This window comes from Aspergillus pseudodeflectus (assembly GCF_044049435.1).
Source record: "Aspergillus pseudodeflectus strain CBS 756.74 chromosome Unknown BJX68scaffold_3, whole genome shotgun sequence".
Lineage (NCBI taxonomy): Eukaryota > Fungi > Ascomycota > Eurotiomycetes > Eurotiales > Aspergillaceae > Aspergillus > Aspergillus pseudodeflectus.
In genome coordinates, this window is record NW_027263779.1 from 354,760 (window position 1) to 368,336 (window position 13,577).

At 51.0% G+C, this 13,577-nt stretch overlaps 7 protein-coding genes and 1 non-coding gene across 8 annotated transcripts; 6 read left to right on the forward strand and 2 right to left on the reverse strand.

The window, feature by feature from the left end:
- Positions 1-3,176: 3,176 nt before the first annotated feature.
- On the forward strand, positions 3,177-4,283 carry BJX68DRAFT_114950 (class I SAM-dependent methyltransferase). Its single transcript, XM_071035983.1, has 2 exons — positions 3,177-3,424; positions 3,499-4,283. The coding sequence occupies exons 1-2, from the start codon at positions 3,241-3,243 to the stop codon at positions 4,149-4,151; spliced, it is 837 nt and encodes a 278-aa protein (XP_070904225.1). The 5' UTR covers positions 3,177-3,240; the 3' UTR covers positions 4,152-4,283.
- Positions 4,284-4,323: 40 nt separating this feature from the next.
- BJX68DRAFT_252286 (SDR family NAD(P)-dependent oxidoreductase) lies at positions 4,324-5,164 on the reverse strand (the record flags this gene model as incomplete). Its single annotated transcript, XM_071042533.1, has 2 exons — positions 4,324-4,989; positions 5,054-5,164. The coding sequence occupies 2 exons, from the start codon at positions 5,162-5,164 to the stop codon at positions 4,324-4,326; spliced, it is 777 nt and encodes a 258-aa protein (XP_070904226.1).
- An 833-nt stretch (positions 5,165-5,997) lies between these two features.
- Positions 5,998-6,558, reverse strand: BJX68DRAFT_261735 (uncharacterized protein; the record flags this gene model as incomplete). The annotated part of the gene is made up of 1 exon (XM_071044227.1): positions 5,998-6,558. One exon carries the CDS (start codon positions 6,556-6,558, stop codon positions 5,998-6,000), a length of 561 nt encoding a protein of 186 aa, XP_070904227.1.
- Positions 6,559-7,965: 1,407 nt separating this feature from the next.
- Positions 7,966-8,187, forward strand: BJX68DRAFT_226094 (uncharacterized protein; the record flags this gene model as incomplete). Its single annotated transcript, XM_071038456.1, has 1 exon — positions 7,966-8,187. Exon 1 carries the CDS (start codon positions 7,996-7,998, stop codon positions 8,185-8,187), a length of 192 nt encoding a protein of 63 aa, XP_070904228.1. The 5' UTR covers positions 7,966-7,995.
- A 32-nt stretch (positions 8,188-8,219) lies between these two features.
- BJX68DRAFT_226095 (oleate hydratase) lies at positions 8,220-10,331 on the forward strand. The gene is made up of 2 exons (XM_071038457.1): positions 8,220-8,971; positions 9,046-10,331. Exons 1-2 carry the CDS (start codon positions 8,280-8,282, stop codon positions 10,127-10,129), a joined length of 1,776 nt encoding a protein of 591 aa, XP_070904229.1. The 5' UTR covers positions 8,220-8,279; the 3' UTR covers positions 10,130-10,331.
- Positions 10,332-10,472: 141 nt separating this feature from the next.
- Positions 10,473-10,545, forward strand: BJX68DRAFT_t15. Its single transcript has one exon. It is a non-coding gene; the product is annotated as a tRNA-Lys (tRNA).
- Positions 10,546-11,095: 550 nt separating this feature from the next.
- On the forward strand, positions 11,096-11,442 carry BJX68DRAFT_226097 (uncharacterized protein). The gene has a single exon (XM_071038458.1). The coding sequence runs from the start codon at positions 11,103-11,105 to the stop codon at positions 11,331-11,333; it is 231 nt and encodes a 76-aa protein (XP_070904230.1). The 5' UTR covers positions 11,096-11,102; the 3' UTR covers positions 11,334-11,442.
- Positions 11,443-11,559: 117 nt separating this feature from the next.
- On the forward strand, positions 11,560-13,241 carry BJX68DRAFT_261737 (T6SS phospholipase effector Tle1-like catalytic domain-containing protein; the record flags this gene model as incomplete). Its single annotated transcript, XM_071044228.1, has 5 exons — positions 11,560-11,860; positions 11,940-12,256; positions 12,322-12,415; positions 12,483-12,670; positions 12,720-13,241. The coding sequence occupies 5 exons, from the start codon at positions 11,560-11,562 to the stop codon at positions 13,239-13,241; spliced, it is 1,422 nt and encodes a 473-aa protein (XP_070904231.1).
- Between the last annotated feature and the right edge of the window lie 336 nt (positions 13,242-13,577).

A 13,577-nucleotide genomic window follows, 5' to 3' on the forward strand; every position in this document is an offset into this window, starting at 1 on the left:
TACTTCTATTTCCTGCTACCTTCACCTTGAGCACATTGTCTAACGGGAACAGTTCGCAAGCAAATACATCTTCGTCCGCATCCCTCCTGGATCCCGGCACCTAGCCGCCAACACATTCATCCACTGGGCAACCTGGCTCGGCTGCAGCTCGCTATAGCCATTTCTTTATACCTAATTGCAAGCGGCATCCCCATCTCTAGCGATCTATTCTCTCTGGTTGGTGCCCTCCTCGGAACATTCATGTCTTACCAGCCAATGGGCTGCATGTGGCTGTTCGACAAGTGGAAGGCGGGTTGGGAAAGGCCAACAATAAAATGGCCGCCGTTGTCGTCTTGGAGTATGGTACTTGTTGTTCTTGGGACGTTTCTCATGGTCGCGGGGACGTATTCGTCGATCGTCAGTGTTCTTGCTTCGAGTAAGGAGTCTGGTGGGCCTTGGTCATGTGCTGATAATTCGAACTGGCGAGGGAATGAGGGGTAATCAGCTACCAGAAATTAAGTTCTGGTTTCTTAACTTATCTAGCAATCACGTTGAATAGAACATTTATCCCTCCCTGCTGGAGACACTTGATCAGGTCCCCCAGGGCCGGGCCAACTGCCAGGTTTCCCCAATTTGGAGAAAGCACTCATGTCTCCAAAACCACAGATATCTCCAAGAACATCCGCAACCACACTGAATCTATTTCCCCATGTCAATTAATACCCTTCCCTCTAATGGAGCACACTCAACAGACCATGCTCCCAGTGGAGGTCCTACTCCTAATAGCCCGCCTACTCGAACCATGGGACCTCATCAATTTATCCCTCGCAATACCGGGGATCGACCGACAATATAAGCCAAAATACTGGGTGCCAATCAGAGATAGCGAGGGAAACACGACCTTGCATATCTGCGCCGCCAAGCAGTTGGACAATATCATCGTGTCGCTTACAGAAAAGAAGTTCGATCTCCACTTGACAAATCGCATCGGCTATACCGCGCTCCACAGTGCGTGCAAGATTGGCCATGCAAGTTCCGCACGTCTTCTACTGGATGCCGGGCTCGATCCCGATTTTGCAGCACAAGGGGGCACGACGGCATTGCATTTGGCTGTCTCCCACGGAGACCTTGCACCGATCCAGCTGTTAATCGATAGAGGAGCTGATACCTCGGCGCAGACCTCGGGAGGCTACACGGTTTTGCACTGGGCAGTGCACTCACAGAACCACCGAGTAGTCGCATTGCTGCTATCTCACGGCGTTGAAGTCGACCGGCAGGACGATTGCGGTAGAACGCCCTTGCATTGGGCCGCCTGGCAGGGCGATGCAGCGATTGTGGAGGTACTTCTTCAGGCAAAGGCTGATTTTAGGTGCGCGGATCGTGATGGATATACGCCGGCAGATCTTGCTGGGCAATCGGGGTTCGAACAAAATGTCCGTCGCATGAACGGATTGGGGAGTTTTGGGGTTCGTGACTTTGGACGCAGGATTGTGTATTACCTTGCACAGCAAATTCGGGTGAAGGCTGAAGGCTGGGTTTAAGGTTGGTATCAAATCATTAGGGGCAAAAGAAATCACAAAAAAAAGCACATCTAGAGATCTTAACACGCGAATATCCAGACAGGTGCAGCTGGCCGCTATTGGAATATCAGGGGCCTTGAGAGGCGCCAATGGATAAGGGTGGAGAGACCTGATTCTGATCATCCATATTCTCCAAGATAATGTTTACCTCGCGATCACCGTGTGGCTTACCTGGGTAGTGCAATCAACTTCTTTTCTGTTCATGTATACACCTTGTTTAATAAAAGCCGTCGCGTATCCCCTGGTAGATGTCAAGAACCTTCGAAGGCCCAGATATAGTATGTACCCCAATCCTCACATTGAATCCGCTGCCACTCATGTATCCGCCCGCGTCCGTTCGACCGCACACTCCCCGTCCATTATTCCCCGTCCCGTCAGGGGAATCCAGCAGTGTCAGATCCAACAGCCACGTGCTGGGTCTCCAGACAAACACCAGTCTTGGCTGTCTGCGCGCAACCCGCAATGATCACGATAGCCGTGGGGTCTAGTCGAAAGACATCGATCCGATTTCCGGCATCTGAAAGCACACGTCATCCTCGCCCTGGCTGGCTGCCCGCGGAGGAGCTCTGTGTTGATCGAAACATGGCGATTCAAATCCACGCCGGCCTCGCGTGTGTGTTTGTACACCAATTCAACGATGTTCTCGTGGCCGTAGGTAGCAGCTACTGGTAGAAGGTCCGGATCGACCCGTGTCCCTGCTGCTATGGCCTTGAGAGCGGTTGACTCGACTCCATGGATAGCCGCCCAGAGGAGTGCATCGGACTCCCCCCGGCCTTTGCGGACGTTGGTCCTGTAGAGTTCCGTGTTCAACTGTGCATAAGGCCCCGGTTTACTCGAGAGAGGGCGTAAAGCTCATATTCGTACTCCAGAGAACTGGTGATGAGGAGAAGGATCTCGGTCGGTAGAGAGGCGAGGAGACCCTGGCTAACGCCCATCGTGACGAACGGTTGATAGGGAAAGAGCAGCGGTAACCAATGCCCGGGCCTGAATCCGACTCACTATCAAGGGGCCGCGCCTGGATAAAACAACTCCAAGGACCAACTACATTCGAGGCGATCGCCTTTGCAAAGTCAATGTTGAATTTCGAGATGATGGGTAAAGTGGGGGAGACGGTGGGAAGTGAAACTTGGGGAAGTTGGAACCCCGCACAACACCGCCAAGTGACACCTGTCGTTCCCCTGACCCAGAATCTCAATGGCAGTAGTACTCTATCCGTCCCGCTTGATAAAGGTCTCAGAAGTTATAGTACACGAGACGGCTTAGATCCTATTGGATAGAAATATTATCCTTGATGCATGACCATTGCGGGAAAGTATCGCCGAAGACAGTGGCGATATATATCCGGTGCCACATGTCCAGTTTACCATAGTAGAGTGCGCACTTTCTGAAGAGGGGGATCCTTACTTTAGTAGGCACCCAACTATAACGAGGTACCCCATCGGTGAGTCCAACTCTACAGGGCGCATTGTATGAGGCATTTCTTCCAATGCGTGATTTAGTTTGCGGAGCTGTCGGGCGCAGCACGAGGTTACCAATTGCGGCATAGGTGAGACATTCCGACCCTTGTTAAATAGATACCATCTTTCGCGTGCCCTCGATCTACTTTCTTCCCAGCAAGGAATATTTAAACAACGACCATCATTAAGGCTTCTCACTTCCGGGCTGACATATCAGACAAACAATGACCGATACAAAAAAAGTCGCTACCTGGTACGACCAGAATGCCGGGATGGAACATGACCGTCTCAACAATTGTCGACTCGAATTTTCCATTTCTTGGAGAGTGATTACTCAGTGTCTGAGCCAGCTGGAAACAAATGACCCGTTAGAAATCCTAGATCTTGGAGGAGGAACTGGTCGATATGGTAAGTTACTGCAATATCATCTCGCAGGGTGAAAGTGTGTTCCAAGGCTCCGAACCGCAACTAACAGAGTACAGCTCTGAAACTAACACAGTTGGGGCATTCAGTCACACTCGTGGACATATCCGACCAGGAGCTCGAGATAGCCCGCGAAACGGCTACCAAAACGGACACAAAGCTCACTGCTGTTATTCAGGCGGATGCACGAGACATCCGCGCCAACCCTGCCATCTTCCAAGAGAAGAAATACGATCTCGTCCTATGTCAAGGCCCGCTCTACCACCTACTCGAAGAGGACGAGCGCCGTAATGTTCTCTCCACATGTGCTGCATCACTCAAGCCCGGTGGGACCCTGGTCGCTGCATTCGTTCTTCAGTACGCTCACTTGCGAGACATTGCGCAGCGAGATCCCATGCGACTCTTGGCCGATTATGATACTTTTTACGCAAAGTATCTTGCTGATGGGAAATATACGCGGAATCCGCTTGTCTGCTCGTATCATGCGAATCCAGCAGAAGTCGGGGAGATATTCGAGTCGATCCCTGGGCTACAACTGGAGAGGTTAGTAGCCTGCGAAGGGTTCCTTGGCGGAGGGTTAGCCTCTGAGATCAATCAACTGCCGGATGATGCTTATGAGAAGTGGGTCGATGTTGTGCTTCAGTTTGCAGAAGATACGAGCATCCTGGGCAATGCAGATCATGTGCTGGCCGTTGCAAGGCGGGCGACTTGATGAATTGGTTCCTGCTGGGTGTATAAGGATTATGCTTCCCGTTACCTTATTGCTAAGTTACTCGGGCATTGACCCGCAATAATTTACTCTGAGCCACTAGCTAAACAAACATAAATTCTTATGTTAACAGCGTCTCGCTCTAGTGGGAAGTCCGGTAATAGTATATTCTAATTTAGTACATAGCCCACCCCCCACTAGCCGAAACAACCTGCCCCGTAATCCACCTACTCTCCTCACTCGCAAGCCAAACAACCACGGGCGCAATATCCTCGACGGTGCCCAGTCTGTTCTGTATTGGAGTGGAATCCTTCTGCATCTTCACCGTCTCCTGCGGAATATTCCCAATGAGATCCGTCTGAACGGGGCCCGGGTTCACACAATTCACTGTGTGTCCAGCACTCCCCAACTCGGCAGCCCAGCACCTCGTCATTCCTTCCAGGGCCGCCTTTGAGGAGCAATACACGGAAAGCTGCTTGAAGCCGCTCCGTCCGCCTACAGAGCCGATGTTGATGATTCGCCCTGGGGCGCGTAAGCGTGGGAGAACCGATTGGAGCATAAGCAGCGGTGCGCGGACGTTGAGGTCATAGACGAAGCTAAAGTCATCGACAGTGATGTCTGGGATGGGCTTGACGAGTTCGACGCCGGCATTGTTAACCAGGATGTCAATATGCTCGCCAAAGTGCTTGATTGTTTCGGTTACTATTTTGGCCGGCGAGTTGGGGTCTCGCAGATCGGCCTTTATACTAATGGCAGCGGAGCCGTTGCCGAGTCCGTTGATGGTTTCGATCAGAGAGTCCACCTGCTTTTCGCTTCCGCTGGAGGTATAGGTAACCGAGACCTTCCATGATCCGTCAATAACAACGACATTTAGGTTCCACTTTTAGGTTATGATGCAGTCCTACCTTTGCTCCATTCTGCGCAAGTTCGAGTGCGATCCGCTCGCCGATACCTCGAGACCCTCCGGTGACGATAGCCACTTTCCCGCCAAGGCGAGCACTGTTTTCGTTGCTCATTGTTAAGTAAAAAAATCAAAATTTGAGATAGAACAATGTAGCTTAGCTCAGTGAGATCTGTATACTACGATAGGCCGCCTTATATATCTCTGAGAATCGAACCCTGCATCATTCCATTACCTGTGTTCTGGTGGGAGAAACTCCGACGCTTTTCGGGGTTGTCATGTATGACGTAGGGGGCTAGACTCATCTCTGGCGCTCCACAGCGGCATCTCGCCCAATCCTACTCGATTATGTCCTTCCAGAGTGCTTGGCACTGGCCCAAGATTGGATGAGAAGTTGAGCCCGATGATTTTCGGCCCCACTGATATGAAAGAAGACAACGCTGGCAGGTCACAGAGTACTAGGCACTCTGGAGCATGACGCAAGGGAGTAAGGAGTACTTAATTTGGCGACAATGAAGGGAGCTATTTCCTCTCCGTCTGGCTGATCTTTTAATCGCAAGAGAGAGAAATAGATTAGCTTCTGGCTAGTTTCACACAAATATTCTGGCCACACCCATGAATGAACTGACCAAGAAAAGCCGAGTAACAATGCGAACATTAGAATCATTTACAGCTGACGCTGATATGAGAGGTAGCCTGTGAGTAGAATTCATTGCGTATGTTCTATGACTCTATATATAAAAGTGTGTCTATAACTGGGCGTGACAGAAAGCTGACAGAAACGTCTAACCTCAAAAGGAAAGAAGGAAAGAAGGAAAGAAAGAAAGGGGACCTGGAAAGCCCCAGCAAACGGGTTAAAACGATGTTGCACAGCAACAACTGGCCTTGCGGACCTCAAAAAATATCGACAGGGGAACGAGTTCGTTCCAAGAAGGGGCCTCAGCAGCCTCAACCCAAGGTCAGAGTGATGGCCGCGGTAGACGAGCAACTATGGGTATTCTTATCATCAGGCTTCTGGTACGAAGCAGCGCAGTCGGCATCCCCCGCAGCACAAGTAAGAGCCGCGCAGCTGTCATCATCAGCGGTGGCCGAAAACCCGCCCTTGACAAACGCCGAGTCCTTGTCAAGGTCAATGGAGGACAGATCCCAGTACAGTTCGTCGCCCGAGTTGGTGTACTCGAACTGCAGCACACTGCTCTGGTCCTGGGTCGTGGACATTTTGATCGAGAAGCCGCCGTCGGAGGTGGTTTGCCAGGTCTCAGTGGAGCTTCCGCCTCCGGCCGTTAGGGATTTCATGTCATTGGAGCCTGAGGTGGAGGATGTGGACCAGAGGTGGACGGTCGTGTTGAGGTTGTTGACGATGGTGATGCCGCCGCCTCCTCCGGAAGGGGTGGGGGTGCTGCTGCTGCTAGGCGTTGCGGAGCTGGTGGTGGTGGATTGGGAGCCTTGCGGGAGAGCGGATGCGCCCAAGGCAAGGGCTGCGGCGAGGGAGAGCTTGGCAAAGATCATACTGAAGGAGTGGATGGATCTCGTGGTGAAGATGGCTTATCAAAGTCTAGGCGTCGGGACGAAATGAAATGAAAGTTGGTCTGATCAACAGACAAGTACAATGAATGTATGAGGATCAACCTCGAGACGAGAGAGAAAGAAGATAGAATATGATGTTCAAGGGAAGGATGTGTTGATGCAGAGCGATTGATGGACACAGCGTACAGGCCTTTTATACATGGCGGTGGAGATGATATTCGAGGCCGTTGCGTCAGCTTCAGCATGGTCACAAAGTGGGATAGACTTCCACATCAAGTATACCGAGCTTCTAGAACTTGGATAGATACACGCGTGTCCCTGAACGTCAAACCCCACAAGCGTGGGCCACATGGCGTGGCGTGGTCTAGACTTTCTCCACTTGTTACGACGTCCCACGATTTGCCACCACCATCGTTCCTGAGCCGTCAACTGAGCTGCCCGCCGTCCGGATCGCTATGGAGCTTTCTACTTTAATCGGAGTGCCGTTCCTGAAAGGCATTCTCCACGATACTCCTCGACGATACTTTTGGCGAAGTCTGTCGTCACCCACCGGTCTGGACCGTAAACCCCGTTCCCCCGCGAATCTTCCCAAGATACAGCGATCGGCCTAGTGATGGAGTTGAGAACTCAGGAAGCTCTTCATGACATCGATGCTTACGAGGGCTATCCGGGATGACAGATAGCGCAATAGGAATACAAGCAACTTGCAGTATTCTTTCTAGATCTCCTGCCGCTGGCCCAGACACATTGGTCTCCCCCCAAGCCTATGCTAGGGCTGCAAAAGAGTGAGACGCCTAAAAGAGGTTCATGTTGGAATAAAGCAATTTTAGTCTTATCCTAATTTCCTCGTGCAATAGGGTACTGGCTGTTTTTTACCACGCAAGATTTTCCTTAATACTTGTATGTTATCAGAGGAGAGAAATAGCCACGGGGATTTAAGGCGGGAATCAGGCACCCAATGCTTGTTAACAGCCTAGATATAGCCAAGCATCATGACAGTAGTAATCAAACATCGCCTTTCTATTGATGCTGGCACGAGCGACGCGCATGGCTGCACTAATTTGGAAGTCGTTGCGACTCGATGTCAAGGATCTCGTTCATATTCTTATCATGCCACAGTAGGCAGTCGCCGTTGGCCGGGAAAATGTTCCGATCGGCAAGGTCCATATATGGCTGCCTCCAAAGTTATGACGCTTACTGCCTTATTTCGTTCTACGAGACCCTGAATGCTTGGTGGCACCATCACTGGCCTGAGGATCACCTGGGTTCAAGGATTAGGAAAGACTCGGGCCGAGAGGTGAATTTGCTTGTGATCGGCGATATGTGCCGAACCCCGTCACAACGACATACTCCGAGAGAGAACTCTTCTTTCGAATTTTACAGAGGCGTGTTGGGAATGCCTGGTCGGGAAGGTCTGGGATGGATAACATAGTAGCCCATTTCACCTTTATGCTCTGGCTATGCTACTATATACAGTGTGTCCGCAGCGAAATGTCTCGCAGTAACTTGGCTTTCCCCCGCATTCGCCACAGCAGGAACGATCTGACATCAAGCCATCCATCAAGCAATGTATCACGGGCGCAAACCCCAGATTGCTGCCTGACGCCATGATCCCAAACCATGCGGTTGACATCAGGCCACACATTACTATTCTTCGCGACATGTAATGGGCATGTGCAAACCCAATAGACATGGCTATATAAATGAGATTGTATCCTACCATAGTCGTCCACGTTCAACCTACAACGAGAAACCGCAACATACAATCATCATTCAAAATGCAGATCCGTGACCCTAACAATACCCAGGCTTGGCTGGTGGGGAGCGGTATCTCCTCACTCGCCGCAGCCCTACACCTGATCAAGAACGCCAAAGTCCCTGGCCCGAGTATCCACATAATTGACACCCACCAAGGCAGCGGCGGCGGAATGCGGATGCAGGGAGACGAAGAATCCGGCTACTTTCTACCCTTTGAATGCACCCCACACTTTCACGGCGACTGTGTCGAAAAGCTCCTGTCGCTGATTCCGAGCGTCAATAATCCCGGAAAGACCATCCTAGAGACTGTCCACGGTCGCGATGTCGAGAGGCGCTCTACAGGGCAGCAGAACCTCGAGGAGCACCACGAAGCAAGCCATCATTTCCCGGCGAGCATCCTGGATACGCTTTTCACTTCCGGCGCCAAAGGCCATGCTCCCCTCGCAAGGTTCGTTACGGCTGGCGCGTCGGGACCTGAGGTGTCCCATCATGCTGGCGTTCATCTTGGGCTGAACCAGCGGATGGTGCTTATCGGGTTCATGCTCGAGCACGAGAGCGCGATTGCCAGTAAGAGCGTTAAGGATATCTTCGATGCCGGATTTTTCGAGACGGAATTCTGGATGCTTTGGTCTACGACGTGAGTTTGCAAACACACAAATCCAACCAGCTTCATTCATCCGAGATGCCTTTTCTAACTTCTGACACCGTCAGGTTTGGCCTGAAGCCTGGACATAGTGCGATCGAGTTCCAACGCCACCTGCGCAAATACCTCGGCGATCTCAGATCTCTCAACAGAATACGGGAAGCGCAACGGACTGACTACAACCTCGTTGAGTCGGTGATCGAACCCCTTACAGCATTCCTCAAGGCCCAAGGCGTCGACTTCCGCTTCCACCAGCAGGTCACAGATCTTAAGGCCTATCCCGAGGGTGGTCCGACGACGGTGTCCCAGATTGAGGTTGTGACAGAAGCTGGAGCTCACGAACTCATCACTCTGGACCCGGTGGATATTCTCATCGTTTCTCTTGGCTCGACCGGTTCGGGAGCCGCCCTTGGGTCTGATTCTACGCCACCTGATGGTCTCACAGCCAATTGGGAAGACGTTATGGACGGTGACTGGGTGCTCTGGGAGAAACTCGCCCAGAAGTCCACCAAGTTTGGTAATCCGATGAACTTCCTACCGAGGATTCTCGAGGCCACCATTGAAACTTTTACGACAACGTTCAAAGGTCCCGAATTTAACGCCCTCTACGAGAGAACTACGCGAGACAACCTAGGAACGGGGGGCTTCCTCTCCCTCAGCAACAGCAACTGGGGAGTGACAATCAGCGTACCGCACCAACCCGTGTTCTCCACGCAATCAGACAATGCCACTGTCATGCTCGGGTATGCTCTAAACCCGGCTGCAGAAGGCAACTTCGTCAAGAAGGAAATGTGGCGGTGCACCGGACAGGAGATTTTGAAGGAGGTCCTAGCGCACCTTAGCTGCGCTGAAGATTCTAATGAGGGGGCCTCCATTCTTGCTGCAGCGACGACCATCCCCTGCGGCCTCCCGCTGGGCACAGCGCCTTTCCTAACACGCGGCTCGGGCGATCGTCCACCGGTCATTCCCAAATGGACGACAAATATCGCATGTGTCGGCCAGTTTGTCGAAATCCCCGGGGACACGACTCTGGAAATCGACTACAGAGTCCACACTGCGCAGATTGCTGTTGCTGACTTGATGGGTCTTCCAATCCCGCCAGTGAAACAAGCAAAGAATCTGCTGTTGGAGGTTCTGAATGTGTTACTTTGATGAATCGGGTGGATGCCCCCCCCAGTAATGGTTGAGTTTGTCACGTGCCTCCCTATCGTCGTGCTTTGGGATGATTTATATATTGTTGGTTTCGGATTTGGAGATATGTATATACGCACAACTTGGTGCTTTGGGTCTTAATGCCGTGATATAATTATTAGTATTTGTTCATCAATTGATACGGCCTTGTTAAACAGCTAGATCGTCATTTCCTTCTATGGTCCAAGGAATACAGCGTATCATGCCAAGTCACTGACTGGTCTGGTCACTCCTTTGGCTGAACGGGGCAAAAGGGATGCGCTTCCCTGTAGTGCGCTCTACAAACTGCCTTTCATCAATAGCAGCCCGGCTAGCTCAATCGGCAGAGCGTGAGACTCTTAATCTCAAGGTTGCGGGTTCAACCCCCGCGTTGGGCTTCATTTCTTTTTTTTTTTTTTTTTTTCTTACCTCCGCTCCGAGTCCCCGACGCCTCACCGACGCCGACGCCGGCTGTGTGACGTTATTAAACCTCTTGCCTCTTACCTTCGTTCTCTCTTTTTTCAGTTGGGGTGGCCGGGTGGGCCCGAGTCTTCATCGCACAATTGATTCCGAGGAACATTGGGGCAGTAGGATTTAGAATTTCTTGGCATTAGATTCAGCTCTAGATTGGTCCCCATTATTGTCCGTAGTTGACAGTTAACTTGAGATTATGAATACAATGGTGCCGACGGGAAGGGTTATCCTTAGAGCACATAGTAGGGTGTTACTTAGGACAGTGATCACATAGCTAGTGGCATCATCAATATCCCAGCAGCATGCTTTAAGGTTAGTACCAGTATCTGCCTATAATCATAAAGTCCTTGTCGCCGGATACTGATCATACCCACGGTTCAAATTTATTGCATCCACGGCCCGAAGGTAGATCATACCACTGCATTCCAACATCATCATTCTAGCATTGTCTATGATACCATATATCAATGCAAGGATCAATATGCGAATCTTGGTACGAAGGTTAATCCATACCTTATCGGCTCTAACCCTCTGCCTAATCCAAACCTCGCCTGGTTCTAGAACTCCGGATTCTGTCAACCTACCGGTTCTACCAATGACGGCTTGCGTTCGATATACCAGATCTCTATTACGATCTACAATCAACCATGGTATTTCCGCGACTCACCTCGTTCATTGTATCCCCTTCCTGAAAACAGTATGGTACATGTGACAAGTAGTCCCAGGTGTAATATGTCTATGACACAACAACTATGCAGAATGTTCGAGCTGGAAACGGCATATATACCATGGACATCTGCCTTACTTCTGGCACTGTGAAGGGAGAAGTGATGAACTGGCAAAGATTCATCAAACGCAGCTGACTCCTCGTCGCCGGTACTCAATATCTGCTTCATAGTGCCCACAGTCCAATATATGCTTTCCGTGTAGCTCCTACAATGGGAGACCCTGCCACTCATAGCATTATGACGGGTACCTCGAGCGTGCCAAGTACGTCGACTGAAACCCGAAAATGGGCAAACAACAAGCGAATCATCCTCTGTGCAGACGGAACGTGGATCGCATCTGACAGGGGGGACAAGTCGTACCCATCAAATGTCGCCAAGCTAGCTCGAGCGATCGCAACAACAGGGCTTGAGAGAGACCCCGAGACTGGAAACAAAACAGAGCTGAAGCAGGTTGTGTTTTATCAATCAGGCCTTGGAAGCGGCCCTTGGCTATTGCAGAGATATCTCGCTGGTAATTTGACTCCTCCACTCCCCTTTACAGTTCCTCGAGGCGTCAAGTCGATAACCTTCTTTTCCATTTCTATCTCTAGGGGGCTTCGGCTGGGGTCTTGACGACAATGTGTGTCAGATGTATGATTTCATATCCAATAATTACGACGAGGGGGATGAGCTTTTCTTCTTCGGCTTCTCGAGAGGCGCATTCACCGTGCGTTCCGTTGCCGGCCTCGTCAGCGATGTGGGAGTGCTTTCTGCAGACCAAATGTCGAGTTTTCCAGGTCTTTGGGCAGCCTACCGCAGCGGAACGCCCTTCAAGGACACAGACTGGTACAAGGAGCACGGGGATAAGTTGCAAAAGGAGAAAGTCCCTATCAAGGTCGTTGGAGTTTGGGACACTGTTGGAGCACTAGTACGTCCTCTCTTCTATACCCCCTGGCATACGTCAGGCTTCCAGCTGACACCAACCTTTTCAAGGGAATTCCCGAGTGGCGTATAGTGAGCTTTATAAGAAGAATGGGCTTTCCAATCAACAAGGAGTACGAATTCCACAACACAAGGTTGTCGGAGAGTGAGTATATCCAAGAATCTCGGACACTGCAATAAGCTGAACAGAAGCTGATTGGTATTCGAACAAGACATCGAATACGCCTTTCAAGCTCTCGCCCTTGATGAAAGGCGATTTGCCTTCCCTCCCGCCCTCTGGTTTAAGCCTGATGGCGGTGGACCCAGCAAAGCTCTGCGCCAATGCTGGTTTCCCGGGGTCCATGGGAATATCGGTGGCTCTAAGAAAGAACCAATCGGTGCGAACACCTTTGCATGGATGGTGAGTTTTTCCCGTTCCGACTACTCCTCGTCGTAGCTGATTGGGCCAGGTCGACAATCTCGAGGACATGCTTACCTTTGAGAAGAGCACAATCGACAACTTCGTGATGGAATACAACAGTGTCCGCGGTAGTATCCCCTGGGGCTGCTGGCCAATTGATAGTAGCGGGGGTCTATTGGGAATCCTTGGGAAGACGGACCGAACACCCGGTAAATACCAGGATCGTGCCAGGAACGCACAGAACGAGGAAATAAGCGTCTCCAAGACCTGTGAGACCTTCCATCCAATGGTGCGGAAGCGCAACGACCAGCTTGACAAATGGCGGCCCGGGTCGCTAGAGGGGTTCATCAGGCCTCAAGGCGCCGAGACACAATGGAAGTTCAAGAAGGGTGACAGCAAATTCATACCGGAGGACGATGTGTTGGTCGTTACCGGGAAGAAAAAGATGGTTGTTGCGTCCCCGGACGGTAAGACTGTGAATTATGACGATCATGAGAGCCTGTCAACAAAACTCTATCAAGAGCCGCAGGGCACTACTGTTACTGGTTCATCAAGCGTACCCAAGAGGTGAGGTATGATTACCGTGCCATTGGCCGATGCGAGATCAAAAGTTGTTAGCTACTACTTAGCCGGAATGCAATGTATTGCTAGGTTCCTTTAACGTTAATTCTAGGCGTAGTCATATTACCTATATTAGCCAAGTCTCGGCTTGAAATGCATCTTTGTTCATGGTTGGGGGTAATATACGTGGCATGACGGCCATGGTAGGATCTGTCGGTGTGTGTAAACCCACTGATCCTTCCTGCGCACAGCCGGCGGCTACTTTGTTTCAAACGTGTCCCCTAACGCAGGGTATCGGGTCATTCATAGTTATACTAGTTAAGGAACAACTAATAAACGAGATACG

Bases quoted from the DNA above. Each gene is read 5' to 3' on its own strand.
- BJX68DRAFT_114950 (XM_071035983.1), top strand. From the start codon at position 3,241: ATGACCGATACAAAAAAAGTCGCTACCTGGTACGACCAGAATGCCGGG. The intron at 3,425-3,498 runs GTAAGTTACTGC...AACAGAGTACAG, and splicing joins AGGAGGAACTGGTCGATATG to CTCTGAAACTAACACAGTTG.
- BJX68DRAFT_226095 (XM_071038457.1), top strand. From the start codon at position 8,280: ATGAGATTGTATCCTACCATAGTCGTCCACGTTCAACCTACAACGAGA. The intron at 8,972-9,045 runs GTGAGTTTGCAA...TGACACCGTCAG, and splicing joins TGGATGCTTTGGTCTACGAC to GTTTGGCCTGAAGCCTGGAC.
- BJX68DRAFT_226097 (XM_071038458.1), top strand. From the start codon at position 11,103: ATGCGAATCTTGGTACGAAGGTTAATCCATACCTTATCGGCTCTAACC.